This window comes from Artemia franciscana, chromosome 3, assembly GCF_032884065.1.
Source record: "Artemia franciscana chromosome 3, ASM3288406v1, whole genome shotgun sequence".
NCBI classification, from domain to species: Eukaryota; Metazoa; Arthropoda; class Branchiopoda; order Anostraca; family Artemiidae; genus Artemia; species Artemia franciscana.
Genome location: NC_088865.1, coordinates 16,604,334 through 16,621,102, shown reverse-complemented (window position 1 = coordinate 16,621,102; position 16,769 = coordinate 16,604,334). Strand labels below are relative to the sequence as shown.

General features: G+C 34.4%; 1 protein-coding gene across 2 annotated transcripts in view; it reads left to right on the top strand.

Annotated features, from left to right (window-relative positions):
• Window positions 1-16,769, top strand: part of LOC136024953 (ionotropic receptor 25a-like) — a 106,889-nt gene that overhangs the window by 58,801 nt on the left and 31,319 nt on the right. For both annotated transcript variants that reach the window (XM_065700548.1, XM_065700549.1), the window contains exon 11: window positions 34-166. In XM_065700548.1, coding sequence (XP_065556620.1) covers window positions 34-166 — 133 coding nt within the window. The remainder of the gene's footprint in view (window positions 1-33; window positions 167-16,769) is intronic.

Sequence of the window (16,769 nt, the reverse complement as noted above, 5' to 3'; positions counted from 1 at the left end):
TCCATTTTTGAAGCTTAGTTTTTTCTATTTTAGGTGATGGAACTATTATTCGTTATCTAGTTTTGACAAACTGTGACTTGATGATGGTTGGTGAAGAATTCAGTAGGAGATCGTATGCTCTTGCCGTCCAGGATGGCTCACTTTTGAAGGACCAACTAAATGAGGCGTAAGAACAAATGAAAAATACCTAATGTGATTCAGCTTTAAAAATGAGAGAATTTATTCTCTAAAACCTATATTACGGACTTATATTACAAATTACTTCAACACGTAATACTTTCAGAGACGTTTTTCTTCAGGGTTTCTTTTTTGTTCTCTGGGGACCTTTATAAACTAAAGATTTTTGCACCCACGAGGAATCGAAAGAGAGTCCCCTCAAAAGAATGAAGCGCTAGACGGTTGAGCAAAGAAAGCCTCCCTAATATTTTGATTCTGAGAATACTTCTTACGTGATGATCTTTTCCATGCACGGGAGAATTCCCTGCCCGCTTTCTAGAGCACATACATGGATCGCAGATTTCCGACCCTTTCCAAAAGAGAGCGCACAAGCATCGTAATGCCTTGTTTTTATTGCTCTATTAGATATATCTGCCTGTTTCATTCCATTAATTTAAATCTTTATAATAGATAAATCATATTTTGAAAAATGAAACTAACAACGATGTAAAAATTCACACTTTGCATACAGTTATTTCTGAGAGCTTTAAATGAAAATGCCGGATTTCTTTGAGCCGAGACAATGCATATTCATGCCAGTGTGACAATATGTGGCTGGCCCACCCAAGCAAGCAATTTTAGAGGGGGAGGGTTTTTATTAGAGGTAAATTGAAACTAGGTTAAGGGAGATTTCCGAGAGTTCTTAATGAAAATGCCTCGTTTCTATTGCTCTATTAGATACACCTGCCTGTTACATTAAATTAATGTAAATCTTGACACTATCAAAATCACATTTTTATAAATTAAACATGCAAACGGTGATAAAAAGAGACAAATTTTTGCATTCGGTTATTTCTGGGAGCTTTTAAATAAAATACCACTTTTCTTTGAGCCAAGACTATGTATATTCATGCCACTGTGACAATATGTGGCTGGCCCACCCTTGCAAGCATTTCCAGATGGAAAGGGATGTTATTAGAGGTAATTTAGAGCCATATTAAGATATATTTCTTAGACATCTAAACGAATCTACCTCATTTCTATTGCTCTATTAGATTCACTTTCCTGTTACATTCAATTATTTTAAATCTTAATACTCGCAAAATCACATTTTGGAAAAAACAAAAACCCAAACAAAGAAAAAATAGACGGAATTTGGCATTCGGTTATTTCTGAGAGCTTTTAATAAATATTCCACTTTTCTTGGAGCCAAGACTATTTATAATCACGCCAACGTGACAATATGTGTCTGGCCCACCCTAGCAAGCTCCAGAGATGGAGGGTTGTTATTAGAGATAAATTTAAGCAAAATTAACAAATGTTTCTGAGAGGTCTTAATGAAAATCTCTCGTTTCTATTGCTCTATTAAATGCATCTGCCTGTTAAATTCCATTAAATTCCATTTCGATAATAGCTTATTCACATTTTAAAAATTAAACACACGAACGAGGAAAAATTACAAATTTTAGCTTACACAATTACAAAATTACAAATTCATAGCAAATGTTATGAAAATTCCATTTTTCTTTAAGCCAAGACTATGCATATTCACACCACCGTGACAATATGTAGCTGGCCAGCCCTAGCAAGCAATTCCTGACGGGGGAAGACACTGCATATTCACGCCACCGTGACAGTATGTGGCTTGCCCACCGTAGAAAACAATTCCAGAGGGAAAAAGTTGTTGTTAGAGGTAAATTTAAGCCAAATTAAGAGATATTTCTGAGACGTTTTAATAAAAATGCTTCATTATTATTGATATAATGGATGCACCTGCATGTTACATTCAATTTATTTAAATCTTGCTAAAAAATGTCACTTTTTTGAGAAATGAAACATGCAAACAATGAAAAGGAGATACATTTTTGTATTTGGTTATTTCACACTTTTGCAAAATCACACTTTGAAAAATTAAACACATCAATGGTGAAAAAGTTGACATATTTTTGTTCTCGGTTATTGAAGAGAACTTTTAATGAAAATACCACGTTTCTGAGCCAAGACCATGCATATTGACAACATCGTGAAAATATTTGGTTGGTAAACCCTAGCAAGCAATTCCAGAGGGCAAGGTTTGTTATTAGAGATGGATTTAGCCATATTAAGTGACGATTCTGAGACGTCTTAAGAAAACGATGAAAAAAGAGCACATTTTTGCATTCAATTATTTTTGAGAGGTTTTCATGAAAATGCCTCGTTTCTCCGAGTCAAGATTATGCATATTTACGCTACCGTGACAATATGTGGCTGGCCAACCCTAGCAAGTAATTTCAGAGGAAGATGATTGTTATCAGAGGTAAATTTCAGCCATATTAAAAGATATTTCTGAGAGGTCTTAATAAAAATGCTTCGTTTCTTCGTTGTATTAGATGCACCTTCCTGTTTCATTCCATTAATTTAAATCTTGATAAGAGCAAAATCACATTTTGAAAAATAAAACCGTCTAATGATGAAATAGAAACACATTTTTGCATTCGGTTGTTTCTGATAGGTTTTAATGAAAATGCCGAATTTCTTTGTGCCAAGACTATGCATATTAATACCACTGTGACAAAATATGGCTAGCTCACCCTAGCAAGAAATCCTGGAGTGGGAGGGTTGTAATTAGAGGTAAATTTAAGCCATATTAAGAAACATTTCTGACAATTCTAAATGAAAATGCCTCGTTTCATTTCCTTCATAAGATTCACCTGCCTGTTACATTCCACTAATTTAAATCTTGATACCAGCAAAGTGTCATTTTGAAAAATAAAACAAGCAAACAATGAAAAAAGAGACACATTTTTGTATTTGTTTTTTTTGATAAGTTTTAATGAGAATGCCACGTTTCTTTGAGCCAAAACTATGTACGTTCCCGCAACTGCGACAATAAGTGGCTAGCCCACCCTAGCAAGCAGTTCCAGAGGGGGTGGGGTGTTATTAGATGTAAGTTTAAGCCATGTTAAGATACTTCTATGAGAGTTCTTAAAAAAATACCTAGTTTCTATTGCTCCATTAGATGCACCTGCTTGTTAAATTCAATTAATTTAAATCTTGATACATACAAAATCACATTTTGAAAAATGAAACACCCAAACGATTAAAAAGAGAAACATTTTTGCTTTCAGTTATTTCTAAGAACTTTTAATGATAACGCCACGTTTTTTAGCCAAGACTATGCATTTTCACCCCATTTCAGAAACGGAGATCAGCACCGCCGGTTTGGATCTTAAGGGTCTAGTGCCGTCTCACTTACTTACTTACTTATATTCACCCCACCGTGGTAATATATGGCTGGCCCATACTAGCAAGCAATTCTAGAGGGGGAGGGTTATTATTAGAGATAAATTTAAGCCATATTAAAAGATATTTTTAAGAGGTCTTAATGAAAATCCCTCGTTTCAAATGCTCTATTAGATGTACCTGGCCGTTACATTCAATTAATTTAAACCCTGATAATCACAAAATCACCTTTTTCAAAAGAGATTTATTTGAGTAATACAAACGAGCTATTTTCATTAAGAGATCTCAGAAATATCTCGTAATATGACTTACATTTATCTCTAATAACATTCCTCCCCGTCTAGAATTGCTTTTTAGGGTGAACCAGCCATATATTATTACGGTGGTATTTTTTTGCGAGTTAAATTTTATTTGCGAGCAATAAGATTTAAATTAATTAAGTTTAACAGTCACGGTGCATCTAATAGAGCAATAGAAACGAGAGATTTTCTTTAAGACCCTCCCACAATATATCTTAATATGGCTTAAATTTACCTCTAATAACAGCCCTCCCTCTCTGGCATTGCTTGCTGGGTTGGGCCAGCGACAAATTGTTAGGGGGGCGGGAATATGCATAGTCTCGACCTCTCAGAAATATCTCTTAATATAGCATAAATTTTCTCTAATAAAAACCTTCCCCCTCTTGAATTGCTTGCTAGGGTGGGCCAGCCGCATATTGTCAAGTGGCGTGGATATGTAGTCATTTTCGTTAAAACCTCTCAGAAATAACCGAATACAAAAAAAGTTTCTTTTTTTATCCATTGCGTATTTCATTTTTCAAAATGTGATATTGCGAGTATAAAGATTTAAATTAATTGAATTTAACAGATAAGTGTATCTAATAGAGCAATAGAAACGAGGTATTTTCATTAAGAGTTTTCAGAAATATCTCTTAATATGGCTCAAACTTAACTCTCCGCACTTAATCTCTCTGGGCAAATAAAAATCGCCCCCTTCTGGAATAGGTTGTTAAGTTGGGCCAGCTAAATATTGTAACGTTGGCGTGAACATGCTTCGCCTTGGCTCAAAAAAACTTGTCACTTTCATTAAAAGCTCTCAGAAATAACCGAGCACAAGTGTCATCATTTCTGTGTTTCATTTTTCAAAATGCGGTTTTGCTAGTATCAAGATTTAGATTAATGGAATGTAACAGGCGGGTGCATCTAATAGAGCGGTAGAAACTAGGCATTTTCGTTAATAACTCTCAGAAATACCTATTATTATTGTTTTACTATACCTCTAATTACAACCTTCTCACTCTGGAATTGCTTCCTAGGGTGAGCCAGCCACATATTGTGCCATTTGCATATTATGCTTGGAGCCAGCCACGGTGGCGTGAATATGCATAGTCTTGGCTGAAAGAAACATGGTATTTCCATTAAAACCAAACGCAAAACGTGTCTTCTTTTTCATCGTTTGTGTCTTTAATTTTTCAAATGTGATTTTGCTAGTATCAAGATTTATATTAATGGAATGTAAAAGGCAGCTGCATCTAATAGAGCTATAGAAACGAGGAATTTTCATTAAGGTCTCTGAGAAGTATCTCTTAATATGGCTTAAATTTACCTCTAATAAAAACCCTCCCCCTCTGAAATTGCTTGTTAGGGTGGGCTAGCCACATATTGTTACGGTGAAGTAAATATGCATCGTCTTGGCTCAAAGAAATTTGATTTCTCATTAAAACTTCTCAAAATTAATCGAATGCATAAATGTGTGTTCTTTCATCATTTGTGTTTAAATTTTCAGAATTTAATTTTGGGAGTAACAAGATTCAAATTAATGGAATGTAACAAGTAGGTGAATTTAATAGAGCAATAAAAACGAGGCATTTTCACTAAGACCTCTCAGATATATCTCCTAATATGGCTTAAATTTACCTTTAATAACAATCCTTCTCATTTGGAATTGGTTTCTTTCAAAGAAACCTGGCATTTTCATTAAGAACTGTCAAAAATAACCGAATGCCAAAATATGTCTCTTTTTTATCGTTTACATGTTTTTTTACTCAAAATGTGATTTTGCTTTTATCAAAATTTAAATTAATAGAGTGTAACTGACTGGTGCATCTCATAGAGCAATAGAAACGAGACATTGGGATGCTTGTGCGCTCTCATGTGGAAATGGTAGTAAATATGTGATCCATTTAATCGTTATAGAAGGCAGACAGGGCACTCCCCCATGCGTGAAATAGGTTATCACATAGAAAATGTTCGCCGAATCAAAATTTTACGGACGGTTTCTTGGTTACGCTGTCTAGCACTCCATTCAATTGAGGGGAAATTTCTTTCGATTACTAAAGGGGACAAAAAACTTTAAATTATAATGGTCCCTGAGAAAAAAGAAACTGAAATCCTGAGGAAAAACATCTCTTAAGGTATTACATAACTTCCAGAGTTTTCATAGTCATTTTGTAACACCCCAGGTGTTTGCTGCCCCCAGTTAATACTGGGGATTCTTCATGGGCCCTGACCTCTAACATGTTATTTGAAAATACGTCATCCTGAACATAAGTAAACAATGTCCTATTTCGCAACATATAGATGTAAGTGCGCATCATCCCACGTGCGCACTTATCTTCAGTTACAACCAGGGATTCCCCATTCGACTGGCTAGCCCTGACCGAGTGATTTGAGAACGTATAAACCTTGATATAAGTGCATATTCCCCTTTTATGTAGCAACCGACGAAATCTAGAAGAAAATGTCTTCAAAAATGTCTTGATAACGTCTGGTGGAATGTCTTGAAAATAACACTCCCTATGATGTAATGACTACGTTTGTATCGTGATTTGGCAGGGCTCTGAACTCTAACCAATGCTATCATGTAACACTCAAGGGATACATTCCCAATTATGCGACATCCAAAGAAATCATGATGAGAAACACTGATGCTCGTAGCTTTTTTAAACAACCAAAGGAAAAACAATCTCTATTGTGTAAGAAGCATATACATCTTGAAAAAAACATTCCCTATTACGCAATATACAGGTGTACCATACTGTTATAGGTGTGCTATAGTATTGCGTAAAACCCAGGTTCGCGTAATAACGTTTTGAGGGACTAGTAGCTCCATTTTTAAGCTCCCTATGAGTCCATTTAAATCATTACGGGGATAGTACTAAAGAGCTATATAGAATATTATAACGAACAGAAATTATTTCATATAAGAAGTGGACTGCTCCCTCCTCAACCCCCCATTTTTGCGCAAAAGTTTCGTAGCGTTATTCTGACACAAACATGACGTCAGTCGACACACACGTCCCAGTCGTCATTTGTGTCCCGGTCTCCCAGTCTGTAATTTCTGTTTGAGTGTCCCGGTCGTCATTTATATTCCCTGTGTCCCGGTCTGTATATACATTCGTTTTTGAATTGGTATATGATGAAATAATTTTTTTCTTTTTCTTTTTTCTTTTTAGTTTTTTTTTGTAGTTTTTACCTTTTTTAGTTTTTTTATTTTTATTTTTAGTTGTTTTAGTTTTCTTTTTCACCTTTATTTTTTGATTTTTTTCTTTTTTTAGTTTTTGTTTTTTTGTTTTTCAGTTTTTAGTTTTTTTATTTTTTTTATTTTTTTTTAGTTTCTTTTTTTTTTAGTTTTTTTTGTAGTTTTTACCTTTTTTAGTTTTTTTTTAGTATTTTCTTTTTAGTTTTTTTTTGTAGTTTTTACCTTTTTTAGTTTTTTTTCTTCTTTTGTATTAATAATAAAGCCAAGGTTCGAACCTGGAACCTCTCGGACCTAGAACCTGGAATATAACACTTTACCAATTCAGCTACTTCGGCTTGAATACATTCGTTTTTGAATTGGTATATGATGAAATAATTCAGACGTCATATGTGGACAAACACAACGTCAGTCGACAGACAGACACACAAACAAAACACTTATTTTTATATATATAGATAGATTTTTAACTACGTAAAACTTGCGAACATACAACATTCTTTGCTGTCACATTGTCTGTCCATATAAATAGATTGTCAGGTTTTCATTTATATTCCCTCTGTCCCGGTCGTCATTTGTGTCCCGGTCTGTAATTTCTTTTTGAGTGTTTTTTCTTTTTAGTTTTTTTTTAGTTTTTTTACCTTTTTACCTTTTTTCTTTTTTCAGTTTTCTTTTTCTTCTTTATTTTTCAGCGTCACTATGAAATATATATCGCTGAACCTTTGTTTTTTAACTAAAATCTGGTAGGCACTGATGACCTTATCCAAGTCAAAATCCCAAACCCAATCATCATCGCTATCATTTTCAGTTTTGATATGTTTTGACTCTCGCTGTCCAGGTGGATTTTCATCTAACTGCGCGGTTTGCGTTCTTTAGCCGCAAGCCTGTTTTCTTGCTGTTCTTGTGATTCCTCGCACGCTTTCTTTTCTTATTTTCTCTATCAGCCGCAAGTTTTTTGGCATAGACTCTTTGAGCAGCTTCCTCGGCTGTTGCCATTGTAGGTTCTTCAGTAATTTTACAATTAAACATTTTCCGTCCACCATCTTCTTACAATAAAAAATTTGTCTTTGAACGATTTTCTTAAATACCTTTAATGACGTCATCGTCATAACAAACATGACGACAACTAACTTCATGACGACATGACAACATGATGACATGACGTCACTCGACAGACAAAACCCACAGACAACTAATTTTTATGTATATACCAGCTGTTGGGGTGGCGCGAAGCGCCACCCCAACAGCTAGTTGGTGGGGGAGCTCCCCCACCAACAGCTAGTTGGTGGGGGAGCCCCACCAACACCTAGTTGGTGGGGGAGCTTCGCCCCCCCAAGCCCCCCCGTGCGCGTAAGTTGTTGCGTGCCATATTAGTTACGCGCCATTGTTGTTGTTTCCCTGTGTCCCATCTGTGAATATAGATATATATATATATATATATATATATATATATATATATATATATATATATATATATATATATATATATATATATATATATATATATATATATATATATATATATGTTTTAACTACGTAAAACTTGCAAATATACAACATTCTTCGCTGTCCAATTGTCTCTGCATATAAATAGATTGTCAGGTTTACTGACTCTTGAACATGCAACATATAATTGTCCATGGGAAAAACAATCCGTATTCAGATCTATACCTTATGATTCTAATGATTGCCCTTGAGCTTTGTTGATGGTGATTGCTAATCGAACATTCTCTGTGTCGCCGTCGTCATTTATATATCTCCCTGTGCCCCCCGGCGTCCCGTTGTAGTTGTGTCCCTGTGTCCCGGTCGTCATTTGTGTCCCGGTGTCCAGTCTGTAATTTCTCTTTGATTGTCCCGGTCGTCATTTATATTTTCTGTGTCCCGCTGTCCCGGTCGTCATTTGTGTTCCGGTCAGTATATACATTCGTTTTGAATTGGTCTTTTTTTACTTTTTTAGTTTTTTACTTTTTTAGTTTTTTTTAATTATACCTCATGATTCTAATGATTGCCCTTGAGCTTTGTTGATGGTGATTGCTAATCGAACATTCCCTGTGTCCCCGTCGTCATTTATATATCCCCCTGTGCCCCCGGCGTTCCCGTTGTAGTTGTGTCCCTGTCCCGGTCGTCATTTATATTCCCTTGTCCCGGTCGTCATTTGTGTCCTGGTGTCTCGGTCTGTATATACATTCGTTTTTGAAGTTTTTTTTCCCTTTTTTCTTTTTTCTTTTTTAGTTTCTTAGTTTTTTAGCTGTTTTAATTTTTTATTTTATTTTAATTTTTAGTGTTTTTTTTGTAGTTTTTACCTAGCCAAGGTTCGAACCTGCAACCTATCGGACCTAGAACCTGGAACATAACGCGCTACCAACTCAGCTACTTCGGGCTTGAATACATTCGTCTTTGAATTGGTATATGATGAAATAATTCATAATTCAGACGTCATATGCGGACAGATAGACAGACAGACATAACACACATACTTTTTTTTGTTTTCTCCTTTATTTTTCAGTTTTTTTGCTTTTTTTCTTTTTTTTTTCTTTTTAGTTTTTGTAGTTTTTTAGCAATTTTAGTTTTTTTAATAGTTTTTAGTTTTTTTTCTTTTTAATTTTTTTTGTAGTGTTTACCTGATAAAATAATTCAGACGTCATATGCGGACAGACAGACAGACATAACACACATACAACTTATTTATATATATATAGGTTATAAATATATATATATATATACTTTAATAAATATATATATAAATATAATATATATATATAGATAGATAGGTTATAAATATATATATATATATATATATATATATATATAGATAGATAGATAGATAATACAATACAAATTAACTGCGTAAAACTTGCGAATATACAACATTCTTCGCTGTCAAATTGTCGCTACATATAAATAGATTGTCAGGTTTACCGACCCTCGAACATGCAACGTACAATTGTCCATGGGAAAAACAATCAGTATTAAGATCTATACCACATTTTTCTAATGATTGATCTTGAGCTTTGTTAATGGTGATTGCAAATGCTAATCGAATTGGGAATTGCAATCTTTTAAATTGAAAAGGCAGATCCGTTGGAATCATGGGAATGCGAGGAATAAGAACAGCCCCACCCTCAAAAGGCCCTGTCAAGATTGTGGCCTCTATTAGGTTTTCCATTGTTTTTTTATGGCAAGTCGCGTGCCATTGCAAAGCTTTGGTGGGTTGATATTTCTTAAAAGTATTATTGGTACGCCTATTTTTAGTTGTAGCACGTGTGGTGGAAACCCTGAAAGATCTATGGAATTTAAAAATTCAGATGGATAATTAACCGCTTTATTTGGTTCCAAAACTGTGTCGACTGACTTGTAAAGGACTGCCTGGTCTCGAATCTTGGTCAAAACAATATTGTTGATTTCGTGGACGTCTATATTTTTGGGTGCGAGAATTGCTCTTTCACTTAGCCATTTATTATTTTTATAATTTTTTAGAATATTCGGAAATACTTTTTCAATCAATTCATTTTTGGACGTCACTAAATTACAGAAATCAGCAGGTAGTTGTATACGTCCTGAAATTGAGGTGCTTTCCTGGGAGCTTTCCCAGTTTCCAATTGCCAGCAATTGATCTGAAAATGTTTGACCAGAGTCATCGTTTTGCAATCGGACACGAATATTTATAGTTAATTTTAATATTTTTACGTGTGCCCATAAATTAGAATTTTTCAGGCAAGCATTCATTTCGTCTGCATGAGTTGATCTAGGTATTATAGGTAATGTTTGCCTGAAATCTCCCGCAAGCAATATTAATGTGCTGCCAAAGGGTTTCGACTTGCCTCTCAAATCTTTCAAGTATTGATCCAGAGCCTCGAGCGATTTTTTGTGTGCCATTGTGCACTCATCCCAAATAATAAGTTTGCATTGCTGCAATACTTTACCCATCCCAGATGATTTGGAAATATTGCACGTGGGAGTTTCTGTAGAATGCAAATTCAGAGGCAATTTCAAAGCGGAATGAGCAGTTCTTCCACCAGGCAGCAATGTTGCGGCTATTCTGGACGACGCAATTGCCAACGCTATATCATTTTTTGATCGAATTTGCCAGAATCAGTTTTATCACAAACGTTTTACCAGTACCTCCTGGCGCATCCAAAAAGAAAATTTCTCCAACGTTGTTATCGACACAGTGCATTATCGTATCATAAATGTCTTTTTGTTCCGACGTTAACTTGGAAATGTTATTTTGTACATACGACAATAGATCACTCGTACTGTAACTTTGTTCACGATACAATTCTACACATGTCGAAACAGCAGCGATACGGTTAGGTGAAGGCATTCCCAAATCCTGAAGAGGTTTTTATCCCATACGTACGCACAAATCTTCTATAATAACTAATGTGTAGTTATAAATTTCCGATGTAAAATCAAAATTCATATCTGACGTCTCTAAATGTTTTCGATGGAGTATATCTTCGGACATTTTTGACTTATATTTTTCTCAAAACTCTGTAGGAGCTGATGGAGAGCAAGTTGTTAAAATGATGCCAAACCTTGCACGACTTTGACTTGGGTTGACGTTTCGCACGCGTCATTGATGCAGTTATCCCAGTGTTGGTCATTCTCCAATAAATTCAGAGCTTGGCATGCACTACGGTAAGTGTCATGTATAGCACCGTTTACAGTTCTCAAATACTCAAAGGATGTCGGACCGGGTACATTCACCAAAAGCAGGCGTAGATAGAAGCATTCATGTTGATTGGGGTGAACGGTGTAGAGTCTTCCTATCGTGGTATCTTTGAAGATGGTAGGTTGGCCGTCGACTGACTTACCCTGTTTTCGACGTTCAAATACTTAATTTTTAGTATTCCACGTGTAATACGAAGGCACTTCAGTATACAGCAGTTTTTTTGCAAAAGAATCATTTTTGCAAAGGGAAAAAAAAGCTGTTAATGTTGTATCCGGTGGATTCAGGGCTCTTTGTTGCACGTTGGTTTCCGAGAAATAAACACGTTGACCATTCTGTAAATGTATCGCTAAGTGAACAACAGCTGGACTACGTTCATGTATCGGAAATGAAAGAATTCGCCAAACAGCTTCATTACTGCTTATGTATCTTCCAGCCTGATATTGTACGATTTCGTCGAAATCTTTGATTTCGGGCTGCAAGCCAAAAACTGCCATGTCACTGCCTTTGTTGACGTATTTACATATGTATTTGATTGCCTTTACGGAGTTACAGTATTCAACGTTTATGTGTGCATTAAATGTTTTTGATAATAATGGGGAATATGGAACAACCCACTGGTTATCTACTTCGATGGTGGTACCGTTGCCATTCTAGATTCTTCAGTCATTTTACAATTAGAAATTTCTCTTTCAACGGTCTTCTTACAATTAAAAATTTGTCTTTGAACGATATTCTTAAATACCTGTGTCCTGGTCGTCATTTATATTCCCTGTGTCCCGGTCGTCATTTGTGTCCCGGTATCCCAGTCCTGTAATTTCTCTTTGAGTGTCCCGGTCGTTATTTATATTCCCTCTGTCCCGGTCGTCATTTGTGTCCCGGTCTGTAATTTCTCTTTCAGTGTTTTTTCTTTTTAGTATTTTTTAGTTTTTTACATTTTTTCTTTTTTCAGTTTTCTTTTTCTTCTTTATTTTTCAGCTTCACTATGAAATACATATTGCCGAACCTTTGTTTTTTTTAACTAAAATCTGGTAGGCATTGATGACCTTATCCAAGTCAAAATCCCAAACCCAATCATCATCGCTATCATTTTCAGTTTTGATATGTTTTGACTCTCGCTGTCCAGGTGGATCTTCATCTAACTGCGCGGTTTTGCGTTCTTTAGCCTCAAGCCTGTTCCTTGCTATTCTTTTGATTCCTCGGCACGCTTTCTTTTCTGACTTTCTCTATCAGCAGCAAGTTTTTTGGCATAGACTCTTTGAGCATCTTCATCGGCTTTTGCCATTGTAAGTTCATCAGTCATTTTAAACTTAAACATTAATAGATTTCTACGTGAACATATATGTCTTAAATATCTTTAATGACGTCACCGTCATAGCAAAAATGACGACAACTAACTTCATGACGTCAGTCGACACAGAAACATGACGTCACCTGACAGACAGACACACAGACAGACAACTTATTTATATATATATAGATATATATATGTATATATATATATATATATATATATATATATATATATATATATATATATATATATATATATATATATATATAATATATATATATATATATATATATATATAATATATATATATATATATATATATAATATATATATATATATATATATATATATAAAGGTAAAGGTAAAGGATACGGCATTAGACTTTACAGTCCGTACCGGCGGTGCTGATCTCCGTTTCTTGGCCCTTCAGCCAGGAAGTGCAATGGGGGGTTGGGGGCCAGCCATCCTGTGCTTTCGCACACCCTTCCTGTTTACCTTCCCCAGATTTCTCCAGGTACCCATTTAGAGCTGGGTCGACTCTGGCTAAGCTTACAGAGTCACGCCACTGACCCCCGTCCCAAACTGAAGAATTGGGTACACTGGGATTCGAACCCGTGTCCTCACAGACAAGGGATTCTGAATCCAGCGCACCAACCCACTCGGCCAGGACGGCTTTATATATATGTTTATATATATGTATATATATATATATATATATATATATATATATATATATATATATATATATATATATATATATATATATTTATATATATATATATGTTTTTAACAACGTAAAAAATGCGAATATACAACATTCTTCGCTGTCTCATTGTCTGTGCATATAAATAGATTGTCAGGTTTACTGACTCTTGAACATGCAACATATAATTGTCCATGGGAAATACAATCCGTATTCAGATCTATACCTCATTATTCTAATGATGTGTCCCTGTGTCCCGGTCGTCCTTTATATTCCCTGTGTCCCGGTCGTCAGTTGTGTCTCGGTGTCCCAGTTTGTAATTTCTCTTTGAGTGTCCCGGTCGTCATTTATATTCCCTGTGTCCCGGTGTCCCGGTCGTCATTTGTGTTCTGGTGTCCCGGTCTGTAATTTCTATTCGAACAATCCCTGTGTCCCCGTCGTCATTTATATATCCCGCCTGTGCCCCCGGTGTCCCCCGTTGTAGTTGTGTCCCTGTGTCCCGGTCGTCATTTATATTCCCTGTGTCCCGGTCGTGATTTGTGTCCGGGTGTCCTAGTCTGTAATTTCTCTTTGAGGTTCCTGGTCGTCATTTATATTCCCTGTGTCCCGGTCGTCATTTGTGTCCCGGTATGTAATTTCATCAGTTGACAAACATGACGTCAGTCGACAAATAACTTCATGACGCATACAGCTCAATCCTTATAATGACGTCAGTCGAAAAACATGACGTCAGTCGACACACAAACATGACGTCACTCGACACACACACACAAACAACTTATTTTTATATCTTACTAGCTGTTGGGGTGGCGCTTCGCGCCACCCCAACACCTAGTTGGTGGGGCGCTTCGCGCCCCCCCAAGCCCCCCGCGCGCGTAAGTCGTTACGCGCCATAATAGTTACTCGCCATTGTAGTTGTGTCCCTATGTCCCACCTGTGAATATAGATATATATATATATATATATATATATATATATATATATATATATATATATATATATATATATATATATATATATATATGTATATATATATATATATATATATATATATATATATATATATATATATATATATATATATATGGTTTTAACTACGTAAAACTTGCGAATATACAACATTCTTTGCTGTCCCCATTGTCTTTGCATATAAATAGATTATCAGGTTTACCGACTCTTGAACATGCAACATATAATGGTCCATGGGAAAACAATCTGTATTCAGATCTATACCTCATGATTCTAATGATTGCCCTTGAGCTTTGTTGATGGTGATTGCTAATCGACCATTCCCTGTCCCGGTGTCCGGTCGTCATTTACATCCCCCTGTTTCCCCCGGTGTCCCCGTTGTAGTTGTGTCCCCTGTGTCCCGGTCGTCATTTATATTCCCTGTGTCCCGGTCGTCATTTGTATCCCGGTGTCCCGGTCTGTATATACATTCGTTTTTTAGTTTTGTTTTTCTCCTTTATTTTTTTCCTTTTTTTTTAATTTTTTAGCTTATTTAGATTTTTAGATTTTTTAGTTTTTTTATTAGTTTTTAGTTTTTTTTTCTTTTTAGTTTTTTTGTCCCGGTCGTCATTTATATCCCCCCGTTTCCCCCGGTGTCCCCGTTGTAGTTGTGTCCCTGTGTCCCGGTCGTCATTTATATTCCTGTGTCCCCGGTCGTCATTTGTATCCCGGTGTACCGGTCTGTATATACATTCGTTTTTTAGTTTTGTTTTTCTCCTTTTTTTTCCCTTTTTTTTCTTTTTTAGTTTATTTAGATTTTTAGATTTTTTAGTTTTTTTATTAGTTTTTAGTTTTTTTTTTCTTTTTAGTTTTTTTTGTAGTTTTTACCTTCTTTTTAGTTTTGTTAATTTTTTTTTTTACTTATGTCCTGGTCGTCATTTATACTCCTGTGTCCCGGTGCTTTGTTGATTGCTAATCGAACATTCCTTTTGTCCTGGTCGCTTTCTCTTTGAGTGTCGTCATTTATTTTTTCTTTTTTAGTTCTTTTAGTTTTTACCTTTTTTAGTTTTTTTAGTTTTTTAGATGAAAATTTTTATTAGTTTTTTCCTTTTTTCTTTTTAGTTTTTTATTGGTTTTTACCTTTATGTTAGCTTATTTTTCAGTTTTTTCCTTTTTTTTTAGTTTTTTTTATTTTTATTTTTTTTAGTTTTTTACCTTTTTTTAGTTTTTTTAGTTTTTTTAGTTTTTTTAGTTTTTTAGCTTTTTTACTTTTTTTATTAGTTTTTAGTTTTTTTGTAGTTTTTGCCTTTTTTTAGTTTTTTCCAGTTTTTTTTTTAGTTTTTTATTGGTTTTTACCTTTATTTTAGCTTATTTTTCAGTTTTTTTTTTCTAGTTTTTTTTTAGTTTTTAGTTTTTTTAGTTTTTTACCTTTTTTTAGTTTTTTTAGTTTTTTTAGTTTTTTAGCTTTTTATTTTTTTTATTAGTTTTTAGTTTTTTTTGTAGTTTTTGCCTTTTTCTTAGTTTTTTTAGTTTTTTAGCTTTTTTATTAGTTTTTAGTTTTTTTGTAGTTTTTGCCTTTTTTTAGTTTTTTTAGTTTTTAGCTTTTTTATTTTTTTTATTAGTTTTTAGTTTTTTTTGTAGTTTTTGCCTTTTTTTAGTTTTTTCAGTTTTGACGTCACCTGATCCAGTTTTTTCAGGTGACGTCACCTGATCCACGATCCACAGATCCACAGACAACTTATTTTTATATATATAGATAGTTTTTTTTTTTACTTATGTCCTGGTCGTCATTTATACTCCCTGTATCCCGGTGCTTTGTTGATTGCTAATCGAACATTCCTTTTGTCCTGGTCGCTTTCTCTTTGAGTTTTGTCATTTATTTTTTTCTTTTTTAGTTCTTTTAGTTTTTACCTTTTTTAGTTTTTTTTAGTTTTTTAGATGAAAATTTTTTTAGTTTTTTCCTTTTTTTCTTTTTAGTTTTTTATTGGTTTTTACCTTTATTTTAGCTTATTTTTCAGTTTTTTCCTTTTTTTAGTTTTTTTTTATTTTTTATTTTTTTTAGTTTTTTACCTTTTTAGTTTTTTAGTTTTTTTAGTTTTTTTAGCTTTTTTACTTTTTTTATTAGTTTTTAGTTTTTTTTTTGTAGTTTTTGCCTTTTTTTAGTTTTTTCAGTTTTTTTTTTAGTTTTTTATTGGTTTTTACCTTTATTTTAGCTTATTTTTCAGTTTTTTTCCCTTTTTTTTTTAGTTTTTTTTTAGTTTTTAGTTTTTTTAGTTTTTTACCCCTTTTTTAGTTTT